This window comes from Hyla sarda, chromosome 4, assembly GCF_029499605.1.
Source record: "Hyla sarda isolate aHylSar1 chromosome 4, aHylSar1.hap1, whole genome shotgun sequence".
Classification (NCBI taxonomy): domain Eukaryota; kingdom Metazoa; phylum Chordata; class Amphibia; order Anura; family Hylidae; genus Hyla; species Hyla sarda.
The window spans coordinates 29,279,242-29,302,791 of NC_079192.1; the positions used below are offsets into that span (position 1 = coordinate 29,279,242).

The window sequence follows — 23,550 nt, forward strand, 5'->3', positions numbered from 1 at the left end:
GTGAGGCGACGGGCGGAAGAGAGTTCTTTATTACCTCTCGATAAGGCTCACAGCTTCCTCGGCCTGAAGGGTCGCCCCCACCCGCCGACCTCTCTCGGGTGGTTGGTCGCCTCTTACTCTCCGGGATGCCTGAACCATGCAGCTCCTTTTTTTTCCAGGGAGTAATTGTCCTGGTTCCTTCAGGGGAACGTTTGAGGTTTATTCCAACCTCTTTGTGGTCCCCAAGAAAAGTGTTTCTGTTCGCCCAGTCTTGGTTCTAGGGTATCTCAGCCAGCATCTTGCTTTCCCATCCCGAATAGAGTCTCTCCATTCGGTGCGGATGTCCATGGTTCAAGGGGAGTTTTTGTTCCTCGGTGGACTTCAAGGATGCCTGCCTCCACATCTCATTGTTTCCCGGTCATCAGCAGTACCTCCGCTTTGCATTTCCGGACGGTCATTTTATATTGTGGCTCTCAGTTTCGGTCTGGACACTTCTCCGCGGACCTTTACCAAAGTCCTGGCGCCTGTGATCGCCCTTTTACGGACAACAGTTGTTTCCGTGATTCCTTACTTGAACAACCTCCTGATCAGAGCCCCAGCCAGGGCCCAGAACCATGGAGAGTCTTAGTCTCAACCTCCAGACTTTGTCTCACTTTGGTTGGATGGTCAATTGGGACAAGTCCAACCGCTCTCATGGGGCTCCAGTTCAACGCTGCCTCTGCCTGCTTTCGACTCCGCCGACCGATCGGCTGACTCTCTTATCAAGAGTCCAATGACTTCGGCACCCTGTTCCAGTTTCCATTTGCTTTTGCATGGATGTCCTCGGTCGGTTGGCGGCGGCCGTGGAGGCCGTGCCAATAGCCCAGTTTCATCACCAACCTCTTCAACTGGTGATTCTCTTCCGGTGGGACAGGTCTCCATTGTCTCTCGACCGCAAGATCGTTCTCTTTCGTCAGTCTTGTCGGTCCCTTCTATGGTGGCTTAGTTCCCCCCTGCTTTTTTCGGGAACGCTACTTCCTACTCCTCCCTGCCAGTCTGTAGGGCTGGGGAGGTGTTTTCAGCAACCGGCCGGTCTGGGGTCTTGGCCCCCCGAGAAGCCCTTTTCCCCTTCAACATTTTGGGGCCTAGCGCAATTCTTTCTTTGCTTGCTTCTTGGGAAATTCCCTTCTGGGCGGAACTCAGGTTTTCGGCCATCTCGGCTATCTGCAGTCCGGCCGTCCCTGGGATGTGGTCTTTTCGGTTGGTCCTCATTCGTCCAAGGCCAGTGGTCCCTACATCCAGGGGTGTTTGCAGTGATCTGCAACCCCTAGGGCGCTCCAGGCGTTGGCCTCTGCTTGTCCCGCCACAACTGAAGCATTCTTCTCTCTCTTGGTCTGGCTTTGCCATACCTTATCTGTTCCTCCCCTTCATCTCTTTTCGGGGTCCTGAGGAAACTCACAGTGGGGCATTTCCGCCATTCTCGTAGCTCAGCCTGGCTCTGGCGGGCGTGGTACGTCGTCGTGGTCAGGCTCCTGAACGACTTAATGCTGTGCCTTCCCTATCGTCCAGACCTCTTATCTCAGGTCTCCTGTGCCACCAATATTTACCGTCTCTGCTTTTGACGGCGTGGCGGTTGAGACAGCGGTTCTGAGGACCTGCGGTTTCTCTTCCCAAGTGGTTCACACCATGCTGAGGGCTCAATAGCCTTCCGCTGCAAGATTTACCACCATACCTGGCGGTCTTATTTTTGTTGGCGTGAAACTCGGCCTTTTTCTCCGGTCGTGGTTTTTCATTCCCGACCCCTTTCCAGTCGGGGCTGGCCCAAGGGTTGGCTTTCGGCTCCCTTAAGGGTCAAGGTTTGGCCTTTTCCATTCTGTTTTCAACATCCTCTGGCGTTCAATTATCATGTCCGAACCTGGTTCAGGCAGTGGCAAAAGCTGCCCCTCCTTATCAGTCTCTTTCTTTCCCTTGGGACTTACACTTGGTTTTAGGTGCCCTGCAAGGCGCCCCCTTTTGAACCTCTCAGGGACATTTCTCTTTGCCTCCTTCCCCGGAAGGTGGCGTTCCTTATTGCTCTTACCTCTGTTAGGAGGGTGTCAGAGCTGGTAGCTCTCTCATGCCGTTCTCCTGTCCTGGTTGTATACCAGGACAAGTTGTTTTCCGTCCAATAAGGACACTCATTTTAATCTCAATGAGGACATTGTCCTACCGTCCCTTTGTCCGTCCCCTTCTTATCCTGGAAGTGTTTGTTCTAAATCTGGTTGTGGTGAGGGCTGTTCGGACTTATCTCTGTCACTCTTTCCTTTCGGCAGTGTGACTCCCCCTTTTTTGTTTTTCCGGAAGGTTGTCTGACAGGACAACCTGGTTCTACGACCAATATTTTTCCGTGGATCCGGTGCAAGGGGAAGATCCCACCCTTCAGGGTTTTGGCTCATTCCACCCGTTTTTCGGGGCATCCTGGGCCCTCCACTACGTGGCTTCGGCCTTGCAGTTCTGTAAGACGTCCACGTGGTCGTCTTTGCACTCTTTGTCCCGGTGCTACCAGATTCATACCTTTGCATCAGTTGATGCTACTCTGGGCTGTAAGATGTAACCCACCCAAGGGAACGGCTTTGGTACGTCCCATGGTCTGTGTCCCCCAATGGAGCCGATAGAGAAAAGGAGATTTTTTTATGCTTACCGTAAAATCTCTCTCGAAGGATCCATTGGGGGACACAGCTCCCACCCTTTTTTCTGGTGTTCCTACTTCAGTTATCTGTCCGAAGGTGTGTTCAGTTGCCTTTTCTTCTGATTGCTCGGACAGTTTGTGGTTTTCTCTTGACCTGTCTGTCTTCTATTGCTCTGGGACTAAAACTGATTACCTCAGGTGCCTGTGGGCGGGTATACCCTGCTGGGAGGAGCCGACTTTTCTTGTTGCCATAGTGTCAAACCTCCTAGTGACAGCAGCATACACCCATGGTCTGTGTCCCCAATGGATCCTTCAAGAAAGGGATTTTACAGTAAGCATAAAAAAAAATCTCCTTTTACACATCTGACTTCTAACACCTGTGGGGTGTTAAGGCTCACTGTACCCCTTGTTACATTCCTTGAGGGGTGTAGTTTCCCAAATAGTATGCCATGTGTTTTTTTTTTTTTTTTTTGCAGTTCTGGCACCATAGGGGCTTCCTAAATGCAACATGCCCCCCAAAAACCATTTCAGAAAAACTCACTCTCCAAAATCCCATTGTTGCTCCTTCTCTTCTGAGCCTTGTAGTGCACCCACTGAGCCCTTTACATCCACATATGAGGTATTTCCTAACTCGAGAGAAATTGGGGGGGGGGCTTTTTCTCCTTTTACGCTTTGTAAAAATTCTAAAACGAAGTCTATAAGAACATGCGAGTGTAAAAAGTGAAGATTTTGAATTTTCTCCTTCACTTTGCTGCTATTCCTGTGAAACCTAAAGGGTTAACACACTTACTGAATGTCATTTTGAATACTTTGGGGGGGGGGGGGTGCAGTTTTTATAATGGGGTCATTTATGGGGTATTTCTAATATGAAGGCCCGTCAAATCCGCTTCAAAACTGAACTGGTCCATGAAAACTTTTGATTTTGAAAAATTTCATGAAAATTGGAAAATTGCTGCTGAACTTTGAAGCCCTCCAATGTCTTCCAAAAGTAAAAAGAAATCAACTTTATGATGCAAATATAAAGTAGATATATTGTATATATGAATCAATATATAATTCATTTGGGATGTCTATTTTCCTTACAAGCAGTGAGCTTCAAAGTTAGAAAAATGAAATTTTGGAATTTGCAAGTAATGATGCAAGTATCGAAGAAAAATGTACCACTTTGTTAAAGTATAATATGTCACGAAAAAACTATCTCGGAATCAGAATGATTAGGAAAAGCATCCCAGAGTTATTAAAGGGGTACTCCGCCCCTAGACATCTTATCCCCTATCCAAAGGATATGGGATAAGATGTCAGATCACCGGGGTCCCGCTGCTGGGGACCCCCGGGATCTCCGCTGCGGCACCCCGCCATCATTACTGCGCAGAGCGAGTTCACTCTGCACGTAATGATGGGCGGTACAGGGGCCGGAGCATCGTTACGTCACGGCTCCGCCCCTCGTGATGTCACAGGCCCGCCCCTTTCAATACAAGTCTATGGGAGGGGGCGTAGCGGTCGTCACGCCCCCTCCCATAGACTTGCATTAAGGGGACAGGCCGTGATGTCATGAGGGGCGGAGCCATGACTTCATGCTGCTCCGTCCCCCATATCGCCCGTCATTACGCACAGAGCGAACTCGCTCTGTGCTGTAATGATAGCGTGGTGCCGCAGCGGGGATCCCGGGGGTCCCCAGCAGCGGGACCGCGGCGATCTGACATCTTATCCCCTATCCTTTGGATAGGGATAAGATGTCTAGGGGCGGAGTACCCCTTTAATGCTTAAAGTGACAGTGGTCAGATGAGCAAAAAAATAAAAAAAAAATGCTCTGGTCCTTAAGGTCATAATGGGCCGTGTCCTTAAAGGGGTACTCCGCCGATCAGCGTTTGGAACAAACTGTTCCGAACGCTGGAGCCGGCACTGGGAGCTCGTGATGTCACAGCCCCACCCCCTCATGACGTCACGCCCTGCCCCCTCAATGTAAGTTTAGACTTGCATTGAGGGGGCCGGATGTGACGAGACGAGCTCCCGGCTCCAGCGTTCGGAACAGTTTGTTCCAAACGCTGAGCAGCGGAGTACCCCTTTAAGGGAATAAGCTGACAACACAACTATTTCCTCTCCACAATACACATATATTATAGGCTTTCTGCACCGAAAGTGGAAAAGTCAGCAGGTTTTTCGTCTTCTCACCTTAATCCTCACCATCTCCTCGGGGATATTCATCATTGCACTTGTAAGCCAACTCTCCAGACTCTTGGCAAAGTTGCGAATGGCTTGTGTCAAAGCACCTGAGGAATACACAGACAGGTGACTCTTGCAACGCACCCTTATCCAGCAACCTATCAATGTTTGGAATCCTCACTGGTCACCAATACATCATTCTAGTGCAGTGGTGTCCAAACTGGGGTCCTCCAGATGTAGCAAAACTACAAACTCCAGTAATTTTGTAACAGCTGGAGGCACCCTGGTTTGGAAACACTGGCTTTTTTTTTTCTTCTGATACTCACTGGGAATAGGGCGAAGCACATCTGGAATAAGCGTCTCCACAAGCCCCTGGTACAGCTGATGATCACAGTCCCGGCACCATTTCAACAGGGGCTCGTACTTGGATAAGAGAACCAGGCTGTCCTTAGGCAAACGTTTCTCTGCTTCATCATCTCTGGAGAGAAGAGAGTACGAGCAAGTATGAGTATAAGCTAGAGGACGCACAGAAACGGGAGGCCAGATTGCATGGGAGAGAATGAAGGACATGATGAAGAAGGATCAAAGCTGTTGCAAAACTACAACTCCCAGCATGCCTGGACAGCCAATGGCTGTCCAGGCATGCTTGAAGTTGTAGTTTTGCAACAGCTGGAGGGCCGCAGATTGGCCACCTAGGATCTAAGGGCAAGGAGAAGAGAAGAAAGGTGACATTATGAATAAGGACCCGTTTATACTACGGAATTTCCGATGTATGAAAATATCATTGGTCTAAATAGGCTTTTCTTTGACCCGGTTTCCACAGCACGTAATCCGGACCCTCCGAAAGAATTAAAGGGGAACTCCGGTGGAAACAAGTGGAAAACAAATCAACTTGTACCAGAAAGTTAAAAAAAGATTTGTAAATAACTTCTATTTGAAAATCTTAATCCTTCCAGTACTTATCAGCTGCTATATACTACAGAGGAAATTGTAAAGTTTTTTCCAGTCAGACCACAGTGCTCTCTGCTGACACCTCTGTCCGAGTCAGGAACTGTCCAGATTAGAAGCAAATCCCCATAAAAAAAACATCTCATGCTCTGGACAGTTCCCGTCACAGACAGAGGTGTCAGCAGAGAGCACTGTGGTCAGACAGAAAACAAATTCACAAATTTCTCTGTAGTATACAGTATCTGATAAGTACTGGAAGGATTAAGATTTTTTTAATAGAAGCAATTTACAAATTTTTAATTTTCTGGTACCAGTTGATTTAAAAATTTTTCCCACCGGAGTACCCCTTTAACATGTTGATTTTTTGGGTGGAATTCCGCACAGACTGAATTGACGTCAATGGCTGTAGACAAAATCTCTATTCGGAGATCCCGTAGTATGAAAGAGCCCCTAAAAGGTCAATGCGGAGACCGGTCTAGATAAATAGCTACTCACATGGTGTTATCACTGTGCTGGGCCTGGTTGAACCTCCAGAAGGTTTTCCAGAGCGTCTCTACCAAGGTGAACTGAAGATTCACCACCACGTCCACAATAGCCTGCCATACGGAATAAAAAGGAAAGAATTGTCACATGTTAAAGGGGTATTCCGGGATCTAAGCTTTTATTCCCTACCCAAAGGATAAGGGATAAAAATGTCTGATTGCGGGGAGCCCTCTGCTGGGACCCCCATGATACCCCTGCAGCACCCGCATTGTATGCGGGGCTGCGCTTCCAGTGTCTGAAACTTCTGGGTTTCCGAGACTGGAGACGTGACGTAACGTCACGCCCCCTCCGTGACGTCAGGTCATGCCCCCTCCCATAGACATGGAGACGCAGCCCCGCATACAATGCGGGTGCTGCTGGGAGATCGCAGGGGGTCCCTGGGAGTCCTCTGGATAGGGTATAAAAGCTTAGATCCTGGAATACCCCTTTAAAGAAGGATAATGCCCGCTGAGTGATGTAAGTTTTGTCATAAGAATTGGGGGATGGGGTGGCTACCTCACAATGCTCACGGTACAGCAGCTGAAAGGCCTTGATGCTGTCCAAGGTGATGCCATCCGGAAGTGGCTTTTCTTGTAGGTCTATGTCCCCAAACTCTGGAAGTGTCCGAGAGGCATCTGTACCAGAAACGACATTAAAAGAGAATGAGGGAAAAGCCCAATACCCATGTTACACCATTTAGTTCATAGTTTTTAAAGGGCTACTCCCCATTTTATTTTTTTAATCATCTGGTGCCAGAAAGTTAAACAGATTTGTAAATTACTTCTGTTTAAAAATCTCAATCCTTCCAGTACTTATCAGCTGCTGTATACTACAGAGGAAGTTCTTTTCTTTTTGAATTTCCTTTGTGTCTTACCACAGTGCTCTCTGCTGACACCTCTGTCCATGTCAGGAACTGTTCAGAGTAGGAGCAAATCCCCAAAGCAAACCTCTCCTGCTCTGGACAGTTCCTGACATGGACAGAGGTGTCAACAGAGAGCACTATGGTCAGACAGAAAGGAAATTCAAAAAGAAAATGATTTCCGCTGTAGTATACAGCAGCTGATAAGTACTGGAAGGATTGAGATTTTTAAACAGAAGTAATTTACAAATCTGTTTAACTTTCTGGCCCCAGTTGATTTAAAAAATAAATATTTTCCAGTGGAGTACCCCTTTAACACTATTCGCAGAGCTGCTTCATTCGCAATGCCCTGGGGTACTAAAATATACTGTAAAGGTGTACATCCCCTCAACAGGTGCCAACACACACAATTCACCACACCAGTAATAGTGAGCGGACCTACCCAGGAACTGCTGGTATTGCTGAACCTGGGAGCTGATGTCAGAAAGGCCAGAAGGCGTCTGCTGAGCTCCTCCGACTCCATTACTCATTCCCTCCATCTTTTGAATGGGCTTCATCCTGGAAGACACATGAAAGGTCCTGTATGACACCCAAGGATGGCCCAGATGGGTGACAGCTGCTCAGGGAACATATCAATAAGGCTGCGCCCTCTGTGTCTGAATGCGCCTCTAAAACACTCTCCTCTTACATCGAAAGATCAGAGTCCATTTTCTAACCCACTGATACACACCCGGGGAAGGTTTGTGAAGGCTCCAGTAAAAAAAAAAAAAAAAGGAGATGGCACCACCATACAGGGTGATGTGGCAGACAGGAGAGGGGGGAAGGGGGGGGTGGGTGTCAGAGAATGCCTACCTCTGTTTTTGGGAGAAGGGCTGTTGTCGCATAGCAAGGTGCTGCTGATCCTCCATAAGACGCAGTAGGGGGGAGCTGGCTTTAATTCGGAGACCGTAGTAGTGATACTTGGAGTTCCCCCTGTAAGAAAGAAATAAAAAATGGACAAAAGTTATTGTACGATAAGACGCTTTACCCCTTAAAGGATAAGTCTCATGGAAAAAACTTATATCCTATCCTTCGGATAGGGGATAAGTTTTAGATCACGGGGGGGCCCCAGCGTTCGGAACCCCCGTGATCTAAATCTTATCCCCAATCCTTCGGATAGGGGATAACTTTTTTTCATGAGACTTATCTCCTGTTTGGAGCCCCGCCTCTTTATCACAGGGACGTGTCACGATGCCCACCCGAAGTGGGAGCCGCCACACCTCCTCTACATAGCTCTATGAGAGAGCCGAAGTTTGCCGAACGACTCTCCCATAAAGCTATATGGAGGGGGCGGGGGTCGTGACGTGCCCCTGTGATGGAGAGCTGGGGCTCCAAACATGAGATCGCAGGGGGACCCCAGGCTCGGATCCCCCGCAATCTAAAACTTATCCCCTATGCTTCAGATAGGGGATAAGTTTTCTTTTCATGAGACTTATCCTTTAAGGGCACATTCATTTTTGCATTTTCATTTTTTTTCCACCTCGCCTTCTAAGAGAGAGAACTCTTATTTTTCCCACCTACAGACCCATGAGGGCTTGTTTTTTGTCTGACCAATTGTATAGTTTTACGCCGTTTACCATGCGAGATCATAAATATTATATTTTAATAGTTTGGACAATTATAAATATTTTTTTTTTTGTAATGTGGGAAAATAAGGGTGATTTTATGTTTTATTAGGGGAGGAGATTTTATAAAATGTATTTAAGAGACACTTTTTTTTATTTCACGCTTCTTAAAGAGTACCTGTCATCAACTAAACTTTCCCTGATCCCCCTCCCCATCTGTCCCTTACTCTAACTATGCCTATCCCTGTGTTTATTGAGGTTTAAAACGCTGTGGAAATACCTTTTTTTTTATCCCTCTTCATTAGCTCAGGAGCACTGTCTTTCTGAGAGGTGGAAGGAGGCGTGTCCCGGCAGGCATGATGTCACATGAAGCCTGGCCGGGACTCTGCTTCTGCCAGTCTTCCTGTATGCTGCTCTCCCTCTACAGCAGTGTTTACCAACTAGGGTACCTTCAGCTGTTGCAAAACTACAACTCCCAGCCAACAGCTGTTCGGGCATGCTGGGAGTTGTAGTTTTGCAACAGCTGGAGGCACCCTGGTTGGGAAACACTGCTCTGCAGTGTGCATACAGACTAAGTACAGGGGAGGGACGGCAGCCTCTGTCTCTCTATCTCCTGTGTCTCTCTGCACTAAAAAGTCAATGCTGAGAACCAGGGGCGGTGGGAGCAATTACAGAGGCAGTAATTAAGATGAATGTCAGGGGAGGGGGGGGGCGCACAGAGCAGGGAGTGCAGTGAGATAATACAATGTATAAGATAACCTGTGGTGAGGGGCAGGGAGAACACAGAGCAGGGGGAGGTGAATGGCCTCTGTTATATGAGAGGCATGTGCAGGCTTGTAGCTCACAGTGCTGCTCCAGGCTGGGAGCGAGTCCTGAGCTGAGAGTACTGAACTTCCTGTGGAAGGACCAGTGCCCTTTCAGCATTAGTCCTAAAAGCTGTTCACTTACTATGAAAAGCATAGGAAGCTGCCTGTAGACCAGGCATAGAAGAGAGACCCCTAGTGGCCAAAAGTATAAAATGAAAAAAGGAGATTTTTTAGACTTACCGTAAAATCTCTTTCTCGAAGGATCCATTGGGGGACACAGACTCTGGGTATATGCCGCTGTCTCTAGGAGGTTGACACTATGGTAACCAAAAAGTCGGCTCCTCCCAGCAGGATATACCTGCCTCCAGGCCACTGAGCAATTCAGTTTCATCTCAATAGGAGGAGAGCAATAGGAGGAGACTGACAGGTCAAAAGAAAAAAATAACATGAACTGTCCGAGAACCCGAAGAAAATATAACTGAACACTCCCTCGGACAGATAACGAAAAGGAACCCCAGGAAAAAGGGACGGGAGCTGTGTCCCCCCAATGGATCCTTCGAGAAAGAGAAAAGGAGATTTTTTAGACTATCGGCTCCATTGGGGGACACAGACTCTGGGACGTACCAAAGCCGTCCCTTGGGTGGGCAGAGAATAAAAAAGGTCAGGCAGTCGGCTGTACCACTGCCACCTGCAACACCTTACGGCCCAAGGTACCGCTGGTGTCCGGGAAAAATTGGAACGTGAAGGTAGGCATCCTTGATGTCCACTGAGGAAAGAAACTCCCCTTGATCCATAGATGCCACCACCGAACGGAGCGATTCCATTCGGAAATGGCGGATCAGAAGATGTTGGTTGAGACGTTTGAGATCCCGGATTGGCCGCACAGAACCGTTTTTCTTGGGAACCACGAAAAGATTGGAATAATAAACCCCGAAAGAGTTCCCTTGAAGGAACTGGCACAATGACACCCTGGACGAGAAGGGACTGAAGAGCCTCCCTATTTTCCCTTGCAAGCGAGGGAGACCGGGGAGCACAGGACTGGAAAAAACGATCCCTCGGAAGGGAGGCAAATTCTATCCGGTATCCATTGGATACCACGTCCCTGACCCAGGAGTCCTGAATGTGCGTGGTCCAAACATCTCGAAAAAGTAAGAGGCGACCTCCCACCCGAGAAAAGGCTGCGGGTGGGGGCGTCCCTTCATGCAGAAGTGGGTTTGCGGTTGCCCGATTTGGCCGCAAAACGGTCGGGACGGTTGGTGTCCGACTTCCACGAGGGACGCGCTTTGAAAAAGGGGACCTTCTTGTCCCGTGGAGGCGCCTGGCTCTACCCTTTAGAAGGGCCAGACGTCCGAAAGGAAGAAGACTTCCTGCGGAAGAAAGTGCTAGGCTTGTTTTGAGGTAATAAAGAGCTCTTGCCCCCTGTCGCCTCAGAGATAATCTCATCCAGGCGCTTGCCAAAAAGTTGGGAGCCAGTAAAAGGAATCACGGTTAGAGACTTATTAGATGCAGCGTCCGCGTTCCAAGTTTTAAGCCAAATGGAACGACGGAGGGCCACCAGATTACCGGTGGCAAAGGCAGCACAGCGAGCTGAGTGCAAGGAAGCAGAGCACAGGAAATCTCCAGCTTTGGAACATTGGAGGGCCAGAGCAGACAGTTCTACCAGGGGAGAACCTGAAAGAATGCCCTGATGGAGTTGGGAATGCCAAACAGAGAGGGCCTTAGACACCCAGGTGGAGGCGAAGGCAGGAAGCAGGGAAGAACCCGCTGCTTCAAAGGCATACTTCGCTAACAACTCAACCTTTTTGTCTGCAGGATCCTTGAAGGCAGCTGCATCCGCCAGCGGCAAGGTAGTGGCCTTAGAGAGGGGGGAAACCGGAGGATCCACTGACGGAGAGGAAGTCACTTTGGAGACAAGGTCCTTGGCGAAAGGATATCGCGCTTGGACCTTCTTCAGTCCCTGAAACAACTTCTCAGGGTGCTTCCAGGCGGATTCTAGAATGGCCTCAAATTCAGCGTGAGAGCTGAACACCTTGGGTGCCGATCGGGCACGATGAAAGGATACTTCTGGAGCTGCGTCCGAAGTTCCTGGGTCCTCTAGGTTAAAGGTGTCTCTAATGGCCATAACCAATGAGTTCACCGTGTCCACTGAGTCCGAACGGTCCTCCGAATCGGAACCCTCGGCCGCTAGCTCTCCAGGAGAGTGCGAACGAGTAGAGGCAGCCCTGGAAGAGAGAGACTACGACCTGGTACTTGGCTCAGGAGAGCCAGAACGGCGACCACGGGAACGTCCTCTGGAACAGTGACGTGTGTGGCCTGAAGAAGTGGTCGGGCGAGACCTGCGAGAGGAACGCCCGTGTCTACCAGAAGACTTGTGGGACGAGTCAGAGGAGACACCCCTATTACGCTTATGCAAAGCGTAGGGAGAAGGGGAACTGGACCTTTTAGAGGGCCGGTGAAGGGTAGACCTCTCCAGGACAGTCACCACAGAACGGGAGACCTGTGCCAAGTCGGATATAGACTGGGAGAGGGAGGAAACCCAGGCTGGAGGGGGCGGCCGAACCCACCGGGTCTGAGGGGCCACCTGGCTTAGAAATAGCAGGGGGATCGGGGGAGCAGGCAGAAAAAGTGGGTTCAGCAGAACCTGGCATTTTTGCAGAACAGTTTTTACAAGCGTAATGGGTAACTAATATTCCCGATATCTGCTTAGAGGGAGGAACAGTTCTGGGCACGGACATGACAAAAAACTGAACAGTCTCACCCAAGTCTGTGTCCCAGAGTCAGCTGCTGTGAGGAGAACTCTGCACCGTGCTGAGGGAAGAGAGAAGAAACGCAGGCCAGAAGAAGGAAGAGGCCGGGTCAGGGCAAGGAGCTCTGTGATTGGCCCCAGCGTGCGCACCGCGATGATTGGTGGCCATTTCGCGCTACCGAGGCGCTTATGCGGCCAGGTGGGCGGAGCTAATGTCTGACGGGCCGCCGAGGATACCGCGGGACTCATTCTGTAATGGTGCCCGCTCCGAATCCCAAGCGCACACTCTGCCTGCAGTGAGTTCGGTGCGCCCGGGGACGGAGCGGGCGAAGTCGTGGCTGCCGAAAACGAAAGTAAAAAGTGCACCCGCCCGCATGGAGAAGCCTGCGCCGCGTGTGTTATAAAAACACATACACTCAATAAAGTGCCCCCTTGCCCCTCACTGTGCCTGTACTGTAGCCACTGCTCCCCCAATAATAGGCCAGCCCCAGCTATGCAGAAAAAAAGAGGGTCTCCAGCTGTTGCAAGACCTAGGGAGAAAGATACTCCCCTCACGCTGAAGAACTTACCTAAAGAAGTCTTCAGCCAGCCTTTTCACCTGCGGCAAGCCAAGCTCATAGCGAGGCGAACAGGGAGGTAGGGGGACCCGGACCCATGAGGTACCACCCCAAGCGCTGACCGTTGGCGAGAGGGGGTTAACAGTACATCCAAGATGCCTGCCACCTCTCGCAATGGGGAAACGGTGAACATTGCGTTCCTGAGTCCCCACCTGAAAACAGAAATAAAAAGGAATAAAGAACTAACACAGTCCCTAAACCTAATAAAATAAAAAAAATATGAGACTTTGTCTGGAGAAAACCAGACCATGTCCACCTCCTTAAGACACTAAGCAAAAACTGAATTGCTCAGTGGCCTGGAGGCGGGTATACCCTGCTGGGAGGAGCCGACTTTTTGGTTACCATAGTGTCAACCTCCTAGAGACAGCAGCATATACCCAGAGTCTGTGTCCACCAATGGAGCCGATAGAGAAAACTGGTATAAATATTAATATTTTTTAATGAAGATATATTACAATATGTCTTCATTAATGATTATGAACAACATATTAAAAGTTTTTGTTGATGACAGGTACTCTAAGTGCCCATAGGGGACTTTTAAATTCAGTCATTAGATTGCATTCTTTGTATAATTCTAGGCCTATGGAATAGCATTACACAATGTGATCGGTGATCCACTGATATAGCCTGGCTAAGTTCTTTCTCTTTCATCCATTGCCTTTAAAGGGGTACTCCACTGCCCCAGCATCTGGAACATTGCTGGGTGCAGGCTGTGGGGGTCGTGACGGCCATGCCCCCTCAATGCAAGTCTATGGGAGGGGGCGTGACGTCCGTCACGCCCCCTCCCATAGACTTGCATTGAGGGGTCGTGACCTTGACGTCACGACCCCCACAGCCCGCACCCAGCAATGTTCCGGATGCTGTGGCAGTGGAGAACCCCTTTAACTTATGTGAAATTGAATGCAGAAAGATCACAAATCTCTACCTGGTCCCCAAGCGACGGGTGCGGAGCCCCATGAAGACTGAGCGGATGAGCTTCCCGAATGATGCCGCATTCACAGGCTCCAGCTTTTGCTCCTGACAGTGCAGGAGGTAGTGGCAGTACAGGGTGCTACGGGGGAGGCTTACCCCCTCTGCTGTCTCGTAATTGTCCAGCAGCCATTGGACCTGTTAAATTAATAAGAACAGTCGTATAAAGTAGAGAGAATGCAGAAGATACAGGAGCACCGAAACCACACTGACACAGACCAATCTCTTACCGTGGCAGGGGAGGCACGTGTGGTGTGAGAGTAGGACTGAACAGCATTACCCATGATAAATCCACCCTGTATCACATAGGTGCCACATCCTGACCCTCCACTGGCCGCAGTTCCTCCAGAAGCCCCCGGTGGGGTGGCATTGGCAAGGATCTGTCCTCCAGATACATACATAGGTACCGAGGGACTGTTGGCCACAGTCGGAGAGGATGTAGGGGAGCTGACCGGGCCTGTGGCACTCTGAGACTCATAGTAAGTGGATCCCGTGGCTTGGCTGTATAGTGGAGTCTCTGTATAGGGGAAGGATGCTGAGCGTCTACAAGAACACGGGAGAGATACAGAAATTAGACAGGGATAACTATGACTTCTATTATAAACAATGTAAGACATGGCACTTACATGGAGCTTGCCGTATAGGTGGCATCTCCTTCTTCTACATACTGAACTTGCCCAGGATATACGTGCTGTACCGGAACCTGTGGTAACTGCTGCACCTGGCATTGTTGACAATATATTAGACAAACAGATTGTACAAATATATACCAGTCTCCTCCACAATATCAGCCTCCATGTTCTGACCCTGATCACGGCCTTATAACCCTGGCACCTACTTTCAGCGCGGTGGGGGCGGTATCAAACAGCAAAACTTGTGGCACTCTCTGAACTTTGACTCTCTGTTCTGGGTGGTCTCCGAGTAAGGTGGAAAAAAGTAGATGAGAAGGCATGAAATGGAACAGATCCACCCACTCGGAACTAGGCCCTGGCATCATAGGAGGTAAGGAGTGGAGCGGGGACTGGCAGATTGTAATCTCTAACTCTTCATGTTCTATCTGATGCTCAGCTGAACTACACAGAAACCTCCTGACTGAGCTCTGGAGAATAAAGAGAAGGTTACACATAAAGCAGACACCAGAGGCCTAAAACATGCAGTATATTAGTACTAACAATATAATCAGCCAGTACATGATCTCCGGTCACACAAAAGCCAAATGACCCTTACATGTTTGATAACAGGAGGGGACCCCACTGCTATTACATGTCTGATATCAGGAGGGGACCCTCAGCCAGTACATGTCTGATATCAGGAGGGGATCCTCAGCCAGTACATGTCTGATATCAGGAGGGGACCCTCATCCAGTACAGGTCTGATATCAGGAGGGGACCCTCAGCCAGTACATGTCTGATATCAGGAGGGGATCCTCAGCCAGTACATGTCTGATATCAGGAGGGGATCCTCAGCCAGTACATGTCTGATATCAGGAGGGGACCCTCATCCAGTACATGTCTGATATCAGGAGGGGACCCTCATCCAGTACATGTCTGATATCAGGAGGGGACCCTCATCCAGTACATGTCTGATATCAGGAGGAGACCCTCATCCAGTACATGTCTGATATCAGGAGGGGACCCTCAGCCAGTACATGTCTGATATCAGGAGGGGACCCTCATCCAGTACATGTCTGATATCAGGAGGGGACCCTCAGCCAGTACATGTCTGATATCAGGAGGGGACCCTCAGCCAGTACATGTCTGATATCAGGAGGGGACCCTCAGCCAGTACATGTCTGATATCAGGAGGGGACCCTCAGCCAGTACATGTCTGATATCAGGAGGAGACCCTCAGCCAGTACATGTCTGATATCAGGAGGGGATCCTCAGCCAGTACATGTTTGATATCAGGAGGGGATCCTCAGCCAGTACATGTCTGATATCAGGAGGGGATCCTCAGCCAGTACATGTCTGATATCAGGAGGGGATCCTCAGCCAGTACATGTCTGATATCAGGAGGGGATCCTCAGCCAGTACATGTCTGATATCAGGAGGGGATCCTCAGCCAGTACATGTCTGATATCAGGAGGGGATCCTCAGCCAGTACATGTCTGATATCAGGAGGGGATCCTCAGCCAGTACATGTCTGATATCAGGAGGGGATCCTCAGCCAGTACATGTCTGATATCAGGAGGGGATCCTCAGCCAGTACATGTCTGATATCAGGAGGGGATCCTCAGCCAGTACATGTCTGATATCAGGAGGGGACCCTCAGCCAGTACATGTCTGATATCAGGAGGGGACCCTCAGCCAGTACATGTCTGATATCAGGAGGGGACCCTCAGCCAGTACATGTCTGATATCAGGAGGGGACCCTCAGCCAGTACATGTCTGATATCAGGAGGAGACCCTCAGCCAGTACATGTCTGATATCAGGAGGGGACCCTCAGCCAGTACATGTCTGATATCAGGAGGGGATCCTCAGCCAGTACAGGTCTGATATCAGGAGGGGATCCTCAGCCAGTACATGTCCGATATCAGGAGGGGATCCTCATCCAGTACATGTCCGATATCAGGAGGGGACCCTCATCCAGTACATGTCCGATATCAGGAGAGGACCCTCAGCCAGTACATGTCCGATATCAGGAGGGGACCCTCATCCAGTATATGTCTGATATCAGGAGGGGATCCTCATTCAGTACATGTCCGATATCAGGAGGGGACCCTCATCCAGTACATGTCCGATATCAGGAGGGGATCCTCATCCAGTACATGTCTGATATCAGGAGGGGATCCTCAGCCAGTACATGTCTGATATCAGGTCATTGAGATGGGATCCACAGATAGATTTGGCTTTGGCTTCCTTCTAGCACACTCTCCAGTAGGGCACATGGCATCCCCATCCATACCTCTGAAGTCCCCTGGACATGCTGCAGACCCTGGACATTCAATTGATGGACAGGAGAAGACTTCTGCGGTTGAGGAGTCGCCTGCACAACAGAGCGCTGGGGAGGACAAGGAGAGAGATGTCAGATGATGTACCAACCATAGTAAGTGGAATTGTCACACCAGAATATGGGCACAGCAAGCAAATCTAAAACCACTGAAAAACAGGATCTGATTTATCGGCCCACCTCTTGAGGGGTTCCATGCACCTGCAGGGGCTGACTCTGTGCAGTCTTCAGGGTTGCACTTTCACTCTAATAAAATGAAGAAGTAATAATGAGCATAATAATGAGCACCAGGCAGATTCCTCCTTAAAAAATAGCCCAGACTATTGCATTACTGCTCAGTGCATTACTTCTCTAGTGTGACTAGCCATGCATTATGGATGTGGGGGGGGACATACCTCTGGTGGCGAATGCGCCGGCTGCTGCACTGTGTGTACTGCCAGGGAGACCTGAGCCGCCTTTGGAGCACTCTGCACCACCAGGCGCTATAGGAGAGGGAAGAGAGAAGGTAGAGGGGTCTGATATTCGGATTTCTCCGTTGTATGGGCAGGTGGGGCACACAGAACAGAACAATGTCAGGTTTATGACCTGGATGAATGTGAGCGGGCTAATGTGGGAACACACAGATCAAACACATGTATATATGTCAAGCTCTAAGATGCTATTATTGGAGGACTATATATCGCTCTAATGTGGATGATATGATGGACAGAGTCACTGATGGGAGGGGCAGGCACAGTGACATACTTGTTGGGATACAGACGCTCCAGCCAGCTGCAGGGGAGACACTGCAGTCACTTTGGGCTGGACCCTGGCTTGTACCAGCAGTCTCTGTAGATGGAGATGCAGAGATCATATTAACTTGTGTGTGTGAATAGTGCAAAGTAAACTACAAGTGCAGAACATGGAAACAGAGCAAACAGCAGACAAGGGAAGAGAGGCATAAGGGATAGAAGAGGAGGTTAAAAGGGGTACCCCAGTGAAAACCTATTTTTGTCATATCAACTGGCTCCAGAAAGTTAAACAGATTTGTAAATTACTTCTATTAAAAAATCTTAATCCTTCCAGTACTTATCAGCTGCTGAAGTTGAGTTGTACTCTTCTGTCTGACAACAGTGCTCTCTGCTGACACCTCTGTTCGTCTCAGGAACTGTCCAGAGTAGGAGAAAATCTCCATAGGAAACCTCTCCTGCTCTGGACAGTTCCTGAGATAGACAGAGGTGTCAGCAGAGAGCACTGTGGTCAGACAGAAGAGAACAACTCAACTTCAACAGCTGATAAGTACTGGAACAAAATAACACAACAGTGGGTGGATTAATGGCACCCACAACCAATTTGATTTATGTATCCCTTGGTGAGACAACAGTATACAACCGCATCACTATAGGAAACACAACAATTAGGTTTTTAATGACATAAAAATCAAAAAATTTTACTTGTACCAAAGAAATAATATAGAGCGGATAAACAAAAAATTGCAATGTTACAATAAAGTGCCACATATAGGGGAAGGGGATTTGGGTAACAGGTGATATCTGACGCTAGGGGCCCTACCTGTCTAGGCAGTAGACTCCTCAATCTAAGTGTGGATAGGGATGGGAGAAAATACCACGTTAATGGTTATTCGTAGGTGATTAATAGGCCTCTCTTGCCAGTACTGGAACGATTAAGATTTTTTAATAGAAGTCATTTATGCGTACCCCTTAAATGTGTACCAGTCATTATGAAAAGACAGTTTTTTTGATGGGCTAGGTTAGTGTGTCCCAACCAGGGTGCCTCCAACATGCTGGGAGTTGTAGTTTTGCAACAGCTGGAGGCACCCTGGTTGGGAAAACACTGGGTTAGGTTCTACGTGCTGAGACCCCACTGATCAGGAGTACGAGCGAGGAGAATCGCTTAACTTACCAACTCACAGAAATCTACATCCTGCAGCTCCATAGACTCATAATGTGGCTGCAGGATGGAGATCGCTCGTTCTCCTGATCAGTGAGGGGTCTCGGTACTGAGACTTCGACCGATCAGAATTTTGACATGTCTCTGTGACATGCCAAGAGTTTTTCTGTAATGACAGGGACACTTTAAAGGACTGAGAAAGGGCACAGAGCTCCAAGGGGGATCTTAAAGGCGTTGTCCAGAAAAAAATAGCATATACTTTAATGTCTAAACGTGCTCAGGATGTTTTCTCTTCCATCCTGGACATAGACATTAATGGGTTTATCCAGAAAAATATAGTAAAGTACAAAAGGAGGGGCACATGGGACAGAGGAAAGTTTTATGAAAACCTGTGCAGAGGAAAAGTTGACCAGTTGCCCATAGCAACCAATCAGATTGCGTGTTTTATTTTTCAGAGGCCTTGTTAAAAATGAAAGAAGCGATCTGGTTGGTTTCAATGGGCAACTGGGCAACTTTTCCTCTGCACAGGTTTTGATATATCTAAAAAAGATATAAATTGGAATATAGATGAGGATTTGGGAGCTACCAACACAGTAGGGAGATGGAGCCAGTAAATCATTGCACAGGGAAGTCGGCAGAACAATGAAGAATAGAGAGGAAGATGACGTACATTACACTGGTGCAGAGGAAGGAGTGGGGCAGAGCAGATACAAAAGAAGGATATTACAGAACACAGATGGGAAGATAAGATTGTTACTGGATATGTAGAGAGCAGCGAGCACTCCTAGAAAAAATACATATCCCAGGACTAGCGCCCTCCACAGGCAGCAGCAAATGGCCGGGGAACAGGGCTCAGTGTCTATTGGCCACAGCTTCCTAATGCATTGTAGTTATTGGAATCATCGAGATCTTTGCTTGCAGTTGATGAATGGAAACATTTCTGTTTACATTCGGAGGCTACACACCCATCCGGACCCAGACCCTGCTCACACATGAATAAGCAAAACATGTGTTACTGCAATCCTTTTCTGTGAGAAATACTTCATTTTCTAGAGAAATTTCAGGGGGGGGCAACATTTACGGCCATGACTGTAGGACAGAGTGCGCCAGCCTCTAAATCTCTATCCTGAGCTGGACTCCAGGCCGACAGCTCTTTAGAGATGAGCGAACTTACAGTAAATCCGATTCGACACGAACTTCTCGGCTCGGCAGTTGATGACTTTTCCTGTATAAATTAGTTCAGCCTTCAGGTGCTCCGGTGGGCTGGAAAAGGTGGATACAGTCCTAGGAAAGAGTCTCCTAGGACTGTATCCACCTTTTCCAGCCCACCGGAGCACCTGGAAGCTGAACTAATTTATGCAGGAAAAGTCATCAACTGCCGAGCTGAGAAGTTCGTGACGAATCGAATTTACTGTAAGTTCGCTCATCTCTACTCTTCTCCACAGAGCGAAACTCCAACTGCACACTCACAGAGTTGGAGCCGCCCGAAATCAGTGCTTATTTCACCACAAAAATATGTGTAAAAAAAAAAAAAAAAGGAGGATTATTGAACTAATAGAATTTCATCACAGAATTCTGGTGAAAGGATAAACATTTTAATTATTTAATCAGAATCCAAGTTCCAAAGTGTGAACAGGTCAGGGAAAATCCTATTGAAATGGATTGTAGCTTCACGCAAGGGAAATTCTGGGAGGAAATTCTGTAATGTGGATGGCCAAGGGTTTCGGATGGAAACAAATAAAAATGTTTTCATTCTTTAAGCAAACAGAGATATTGATAAAAATAAAGAACTGAAATAGCAGAACATTCCATGAATTAACACTTCGCTGCCTGTCCTGTGAATCTGTCAGTCTGTGTATTCTCTCCGGGGGCCTTACCTGCTGCGCTGTATGTACCTGCTGCACGACCTGTGTGGGCACAGCAGTCTGGGTGGTTGAGGACCCTCCTGGGCTCAGTTCACCATCGCTGCCTCTCATGGAACCTTCTGTAGGAGAGAAGAGACAATATCAATGTGCCCATCACTCTGAGCTGTGTAAGGGGCGCATTCACACTACAGAATTTCCAAGTCAATTTCAGCTCGCAGATTTCAGTACAGAAGCCTCCCATTGTTTTTAATGGGATTCTGCTGCACCGTGCACACTGCAGAATTTCTGCTGCAGAAATGCTCATATATGCATAGTCGTCAATGATGACAACGCATGTCCAAGCTGAATCAGTTGGCGCCTGTAGTGCATGTATTGTCCACCCAGAATTTAAGAACACTTAAAAGAAAAGTCCAAGGGAAATTAACTTTTTAGACACGTGTCTAATCGAAGGGTCCGATTGCTGGGACCCCCACCACAATCTCCTGTATGGGGCCCCGTCTACTTACCAGTCCTCAATGCACTCTGGTCCCCACTTGCATTCATCCATAAAAGGTTGGAGCCGGAGTGCGCCAAGGATGTGTAAGTAGCCAGGGTCCCATAAAGGAGATCACAGGGGCCCCAGAAGCCGGACCCCCAGAGATCAGACACATATTCCCTATCCACAGGATAAGGAGTAAGTGTCTTAAAAGTTCAGGTCCCTGGACTGTCGCTTTAATGTCCATGGCAATCTGCCGCAGACATAACCGATAGACACCACATGTTCAATCTACCACCGGAATCCAATTCCTTGTCGGAAATTCTGCAACAGAACTTCTGACGTGTGAACAAATCAGCGTAATCCCATTGAAATCAATGAGAAGCTGCTGCAAGCGGAATCCACGTGTAATTTCTTTAGTGTGAAGGAGACCTATCTCTGGGTGTATGGGATGCCTCCGAGCAGCCTTCTTACACCCACTCACCGGAGACTGTGACCACTATGTACTGCTGAGGGGCAGGGGTCTGAGGACCGGCCGACTGAGGGGTGGCTGCTGGCGGGGTCACCTGCAGTTCTGCCACATACTGCTGGGGGGTGCTCTGAGCTGAGGTGGGTGGAGTGGCCTGGAGTTCCGTCACGTAGGCCTGGGTAGCCATTGTGGCTGGTGAGCGAGTCACGTTCCCTGGGGAGACACAAGCAACACATCAGCAGAAATACTTTACATTCCTTTAATGTAGTGGTTTCCAAACTGAGGACCTCCAGATGTTGCAAAACTAAAATTCCCAGCATGGCCGGACAGCCAACGGCTGTCCGGCCATGCTGGGAATTTTAGTTTTGCAACATCTGGAGGTTCACAGTTCAGAGACCACTACTTTAATGCATTCAGTCATTTTAGTCTAGTGTAAAGTGGAGCCCCACTGCCCGTAGCGCCCCCTTCTGGAGATACATAGCAAGTGGTGACCAATTAGATACAGCAGACCCTCATCAGAAAGGGATATCTGACCCTTTGGTCCGTATTGGAGCCTAAAATGTCCCATTGTCTCAAGCCGCTGCTTTGTTGTCATTCCTCCAGGCTTTAAACTGCAGCTCTGCCCCTTCTGATTGGCTAAAATAGACCAGCACCAGCTCCGTACTGGATCTGCATTAAAGTTTCGCTGTTCTGTTGCGACTTATCGCGGCCAAAAATAATACTGATACTTTTTTTTCAAATTTTTTTTTTATTAATATAGTTTATTATTATTTCTACAGGAAGAGAACAGGGTCAAACTTCCAATGTGACCTCAGTGACTGTAGACTTGTGTAGCTATACATAGTAAGGTCACTCCTGATGAGTCTACCATATGGCTCCTATTTTGCACCCTGGTTGACTCCAGCTCTGCCCTCACAGTAGGCACCAAGAGCCTTATAAACTAGAAACACTCGGCTATTCCGCGCTAATACTGAATTTATGTCAAATATTTCCAGTTCCAATATTGGTTTCTCCCAACTCCCCTTCACTATGAGCGCAGTTGGTACAGCCCTGGCCCCGTACCCTTTTCAGAGCGACAGCCAATCAATACCCGTAAAAAGAGAGTCGCCATGGCAACTGCAACGCCTCTTTCCTTCTCAGGTTACCATGGCGACGCGCGGTCTGCTCCTCTCTCCCGCTCGCACCAGGCGCCGCCATTTTAGAAAGGGGAGGGGGCGGCCAAACCGTTTGACGTCGTCATAACGACCGAGTGTTGCTCGTTTTTTTTTCCCGGCGTTTAACGCCACCGTCAGGGACAACCTTACCTAGCGACCGTAATCCTGTCACAGCGCCGAGTCGGGTCACTTATCGGGCGTTTCCGGTTTCTCTCCAGCGCTGGATTCCGGGGGAGTGCCCGGTGGGAATTTAAGAACGACCCCACCCTGCTGGTAACGGGTACACCGAAAATGTGGCGCGGTAACCGGGTCTTGGATGCTGGGGGGGGTGGTTGTTGTTGTTGATTCCCGTTGCCGGGGTTCTTGTCGCCACGACTACCGTGGCTATGGCCGCTCGGTCCCTCACCCGGGCAACTGTTGCTACCGTCCCTCCCCCTTCTTTCCTGTCGTCAACGAAGGCGAATCAAGGAGCGATCGGATTGGCGGGAGGAGATGTCAGTCAAAATTGTGACGCGAGGCACTGTCATGAAGTGAAGGGGGCGGTGCTTAGGATAAGAAGAGAGCTGATTGGTGAAGGCTCCTGTCAATCATTAGAGCTCCGCTTGTGATTGGTAAGAGAGCTTAACCGTCCTCTGCTACTATGGAAACTGTCACCACCTTCTCAGACGTTTTATAGGCCTCCGCTGGATTCCTGTCATGTTGTGAATGGTTGACGACAGCTGTCACTTATCGCTGCGCAGTGCGCATGCGTGAAGAGCTCCGGCGCCTGGGAATTGTAGTTTATAACGTCCACGTAGTCTGACATGTAAATTTAGGTAATTGAAAAGATAAAAAAATCAATATAAAAATGAAAATTAACCCCTTAGGGCAGTGTTTGTCAACCAGGG

The 23,550-nt window shown here is 48.8% G+C and overlaps 1 protein-coding gene across 3 annotated transcripts in view; it reads right to left on the reverse strand.

The window, feature by feature from the left end:
* Positions 1-23,517, reverse strand: part of RFX1 (regulatory factor X1) — a 46,569-nt gene extending 23,052 nt beyond the window's left edge. Inside the window, exons 1-17 of one of the 3 annotated variants that reach the window (XM_056570268.1) lie at positions 22,814-23,515; positions 21,525-21,722; positions 20,578-20,684; positions 17,555-17,638; positions 17,206-17,292; positions 16,991-17,056; positions 16,766-16,861; positions 14,699-14,959; positions 14,487-14,581; positions 14,091-14,403; positions 13,817-13,998; positions 7,971-8,090; positions 7,561-7,676; positions 6,776-6,894; positions 6,233-6,333; positions 5,116-5,267; positions 4,799-4,896 (exon numbers count right to left, since the gene is read on the reverse strand). In XM_056570268.1, the coding sequence (XP_056426243.1) occupies positions 4,799-4,896; positions 5,116-5,267; positions 6,233-6,333; positions 6,776-6,894; positions 7,561-7,676; positions 7,971-8,090; positions 13,817-13,998; positions 14,091-14,403; positions 14,487-14,581; positions 14,699-14,959; positions 16,766-16,861; positions 16,991-17,056; positions 17,206-17,292; positions 17,555-17,638; positions 20,578-20,684; positions 21,525-21,696 (2,169 nt within the window). In that variant the 5' untranslated portion in view covers positions 21,697-21,722; positions 22,814-23,515. Of the gene's footprint in view, positions 1-4,798; positions 4,897-5,115; positions 5,268-6,232; positions 6,334-6,775; positions 6,895-7,560; positions 7,677-7,970; positions 8,091-13,816; positions 13,999-14,090; positions 14,404-14,486; positions 14,582-14,698; positions 14,960-16,765; positions 16,862-16,990; positions 17,057-17,205; positions 17,293-17,554; positions 17,639-20,577; positions 20,685-21,524; positions 21,723-22,813 lie in introns of all 3 variants that reach the window. The other 2 variants (XM_056570270.1, XM_056570271.1) reach the window with 2 other exon arrangements.
* Positions 23,518-23,550: the final 33 nt, after the last annotated feature.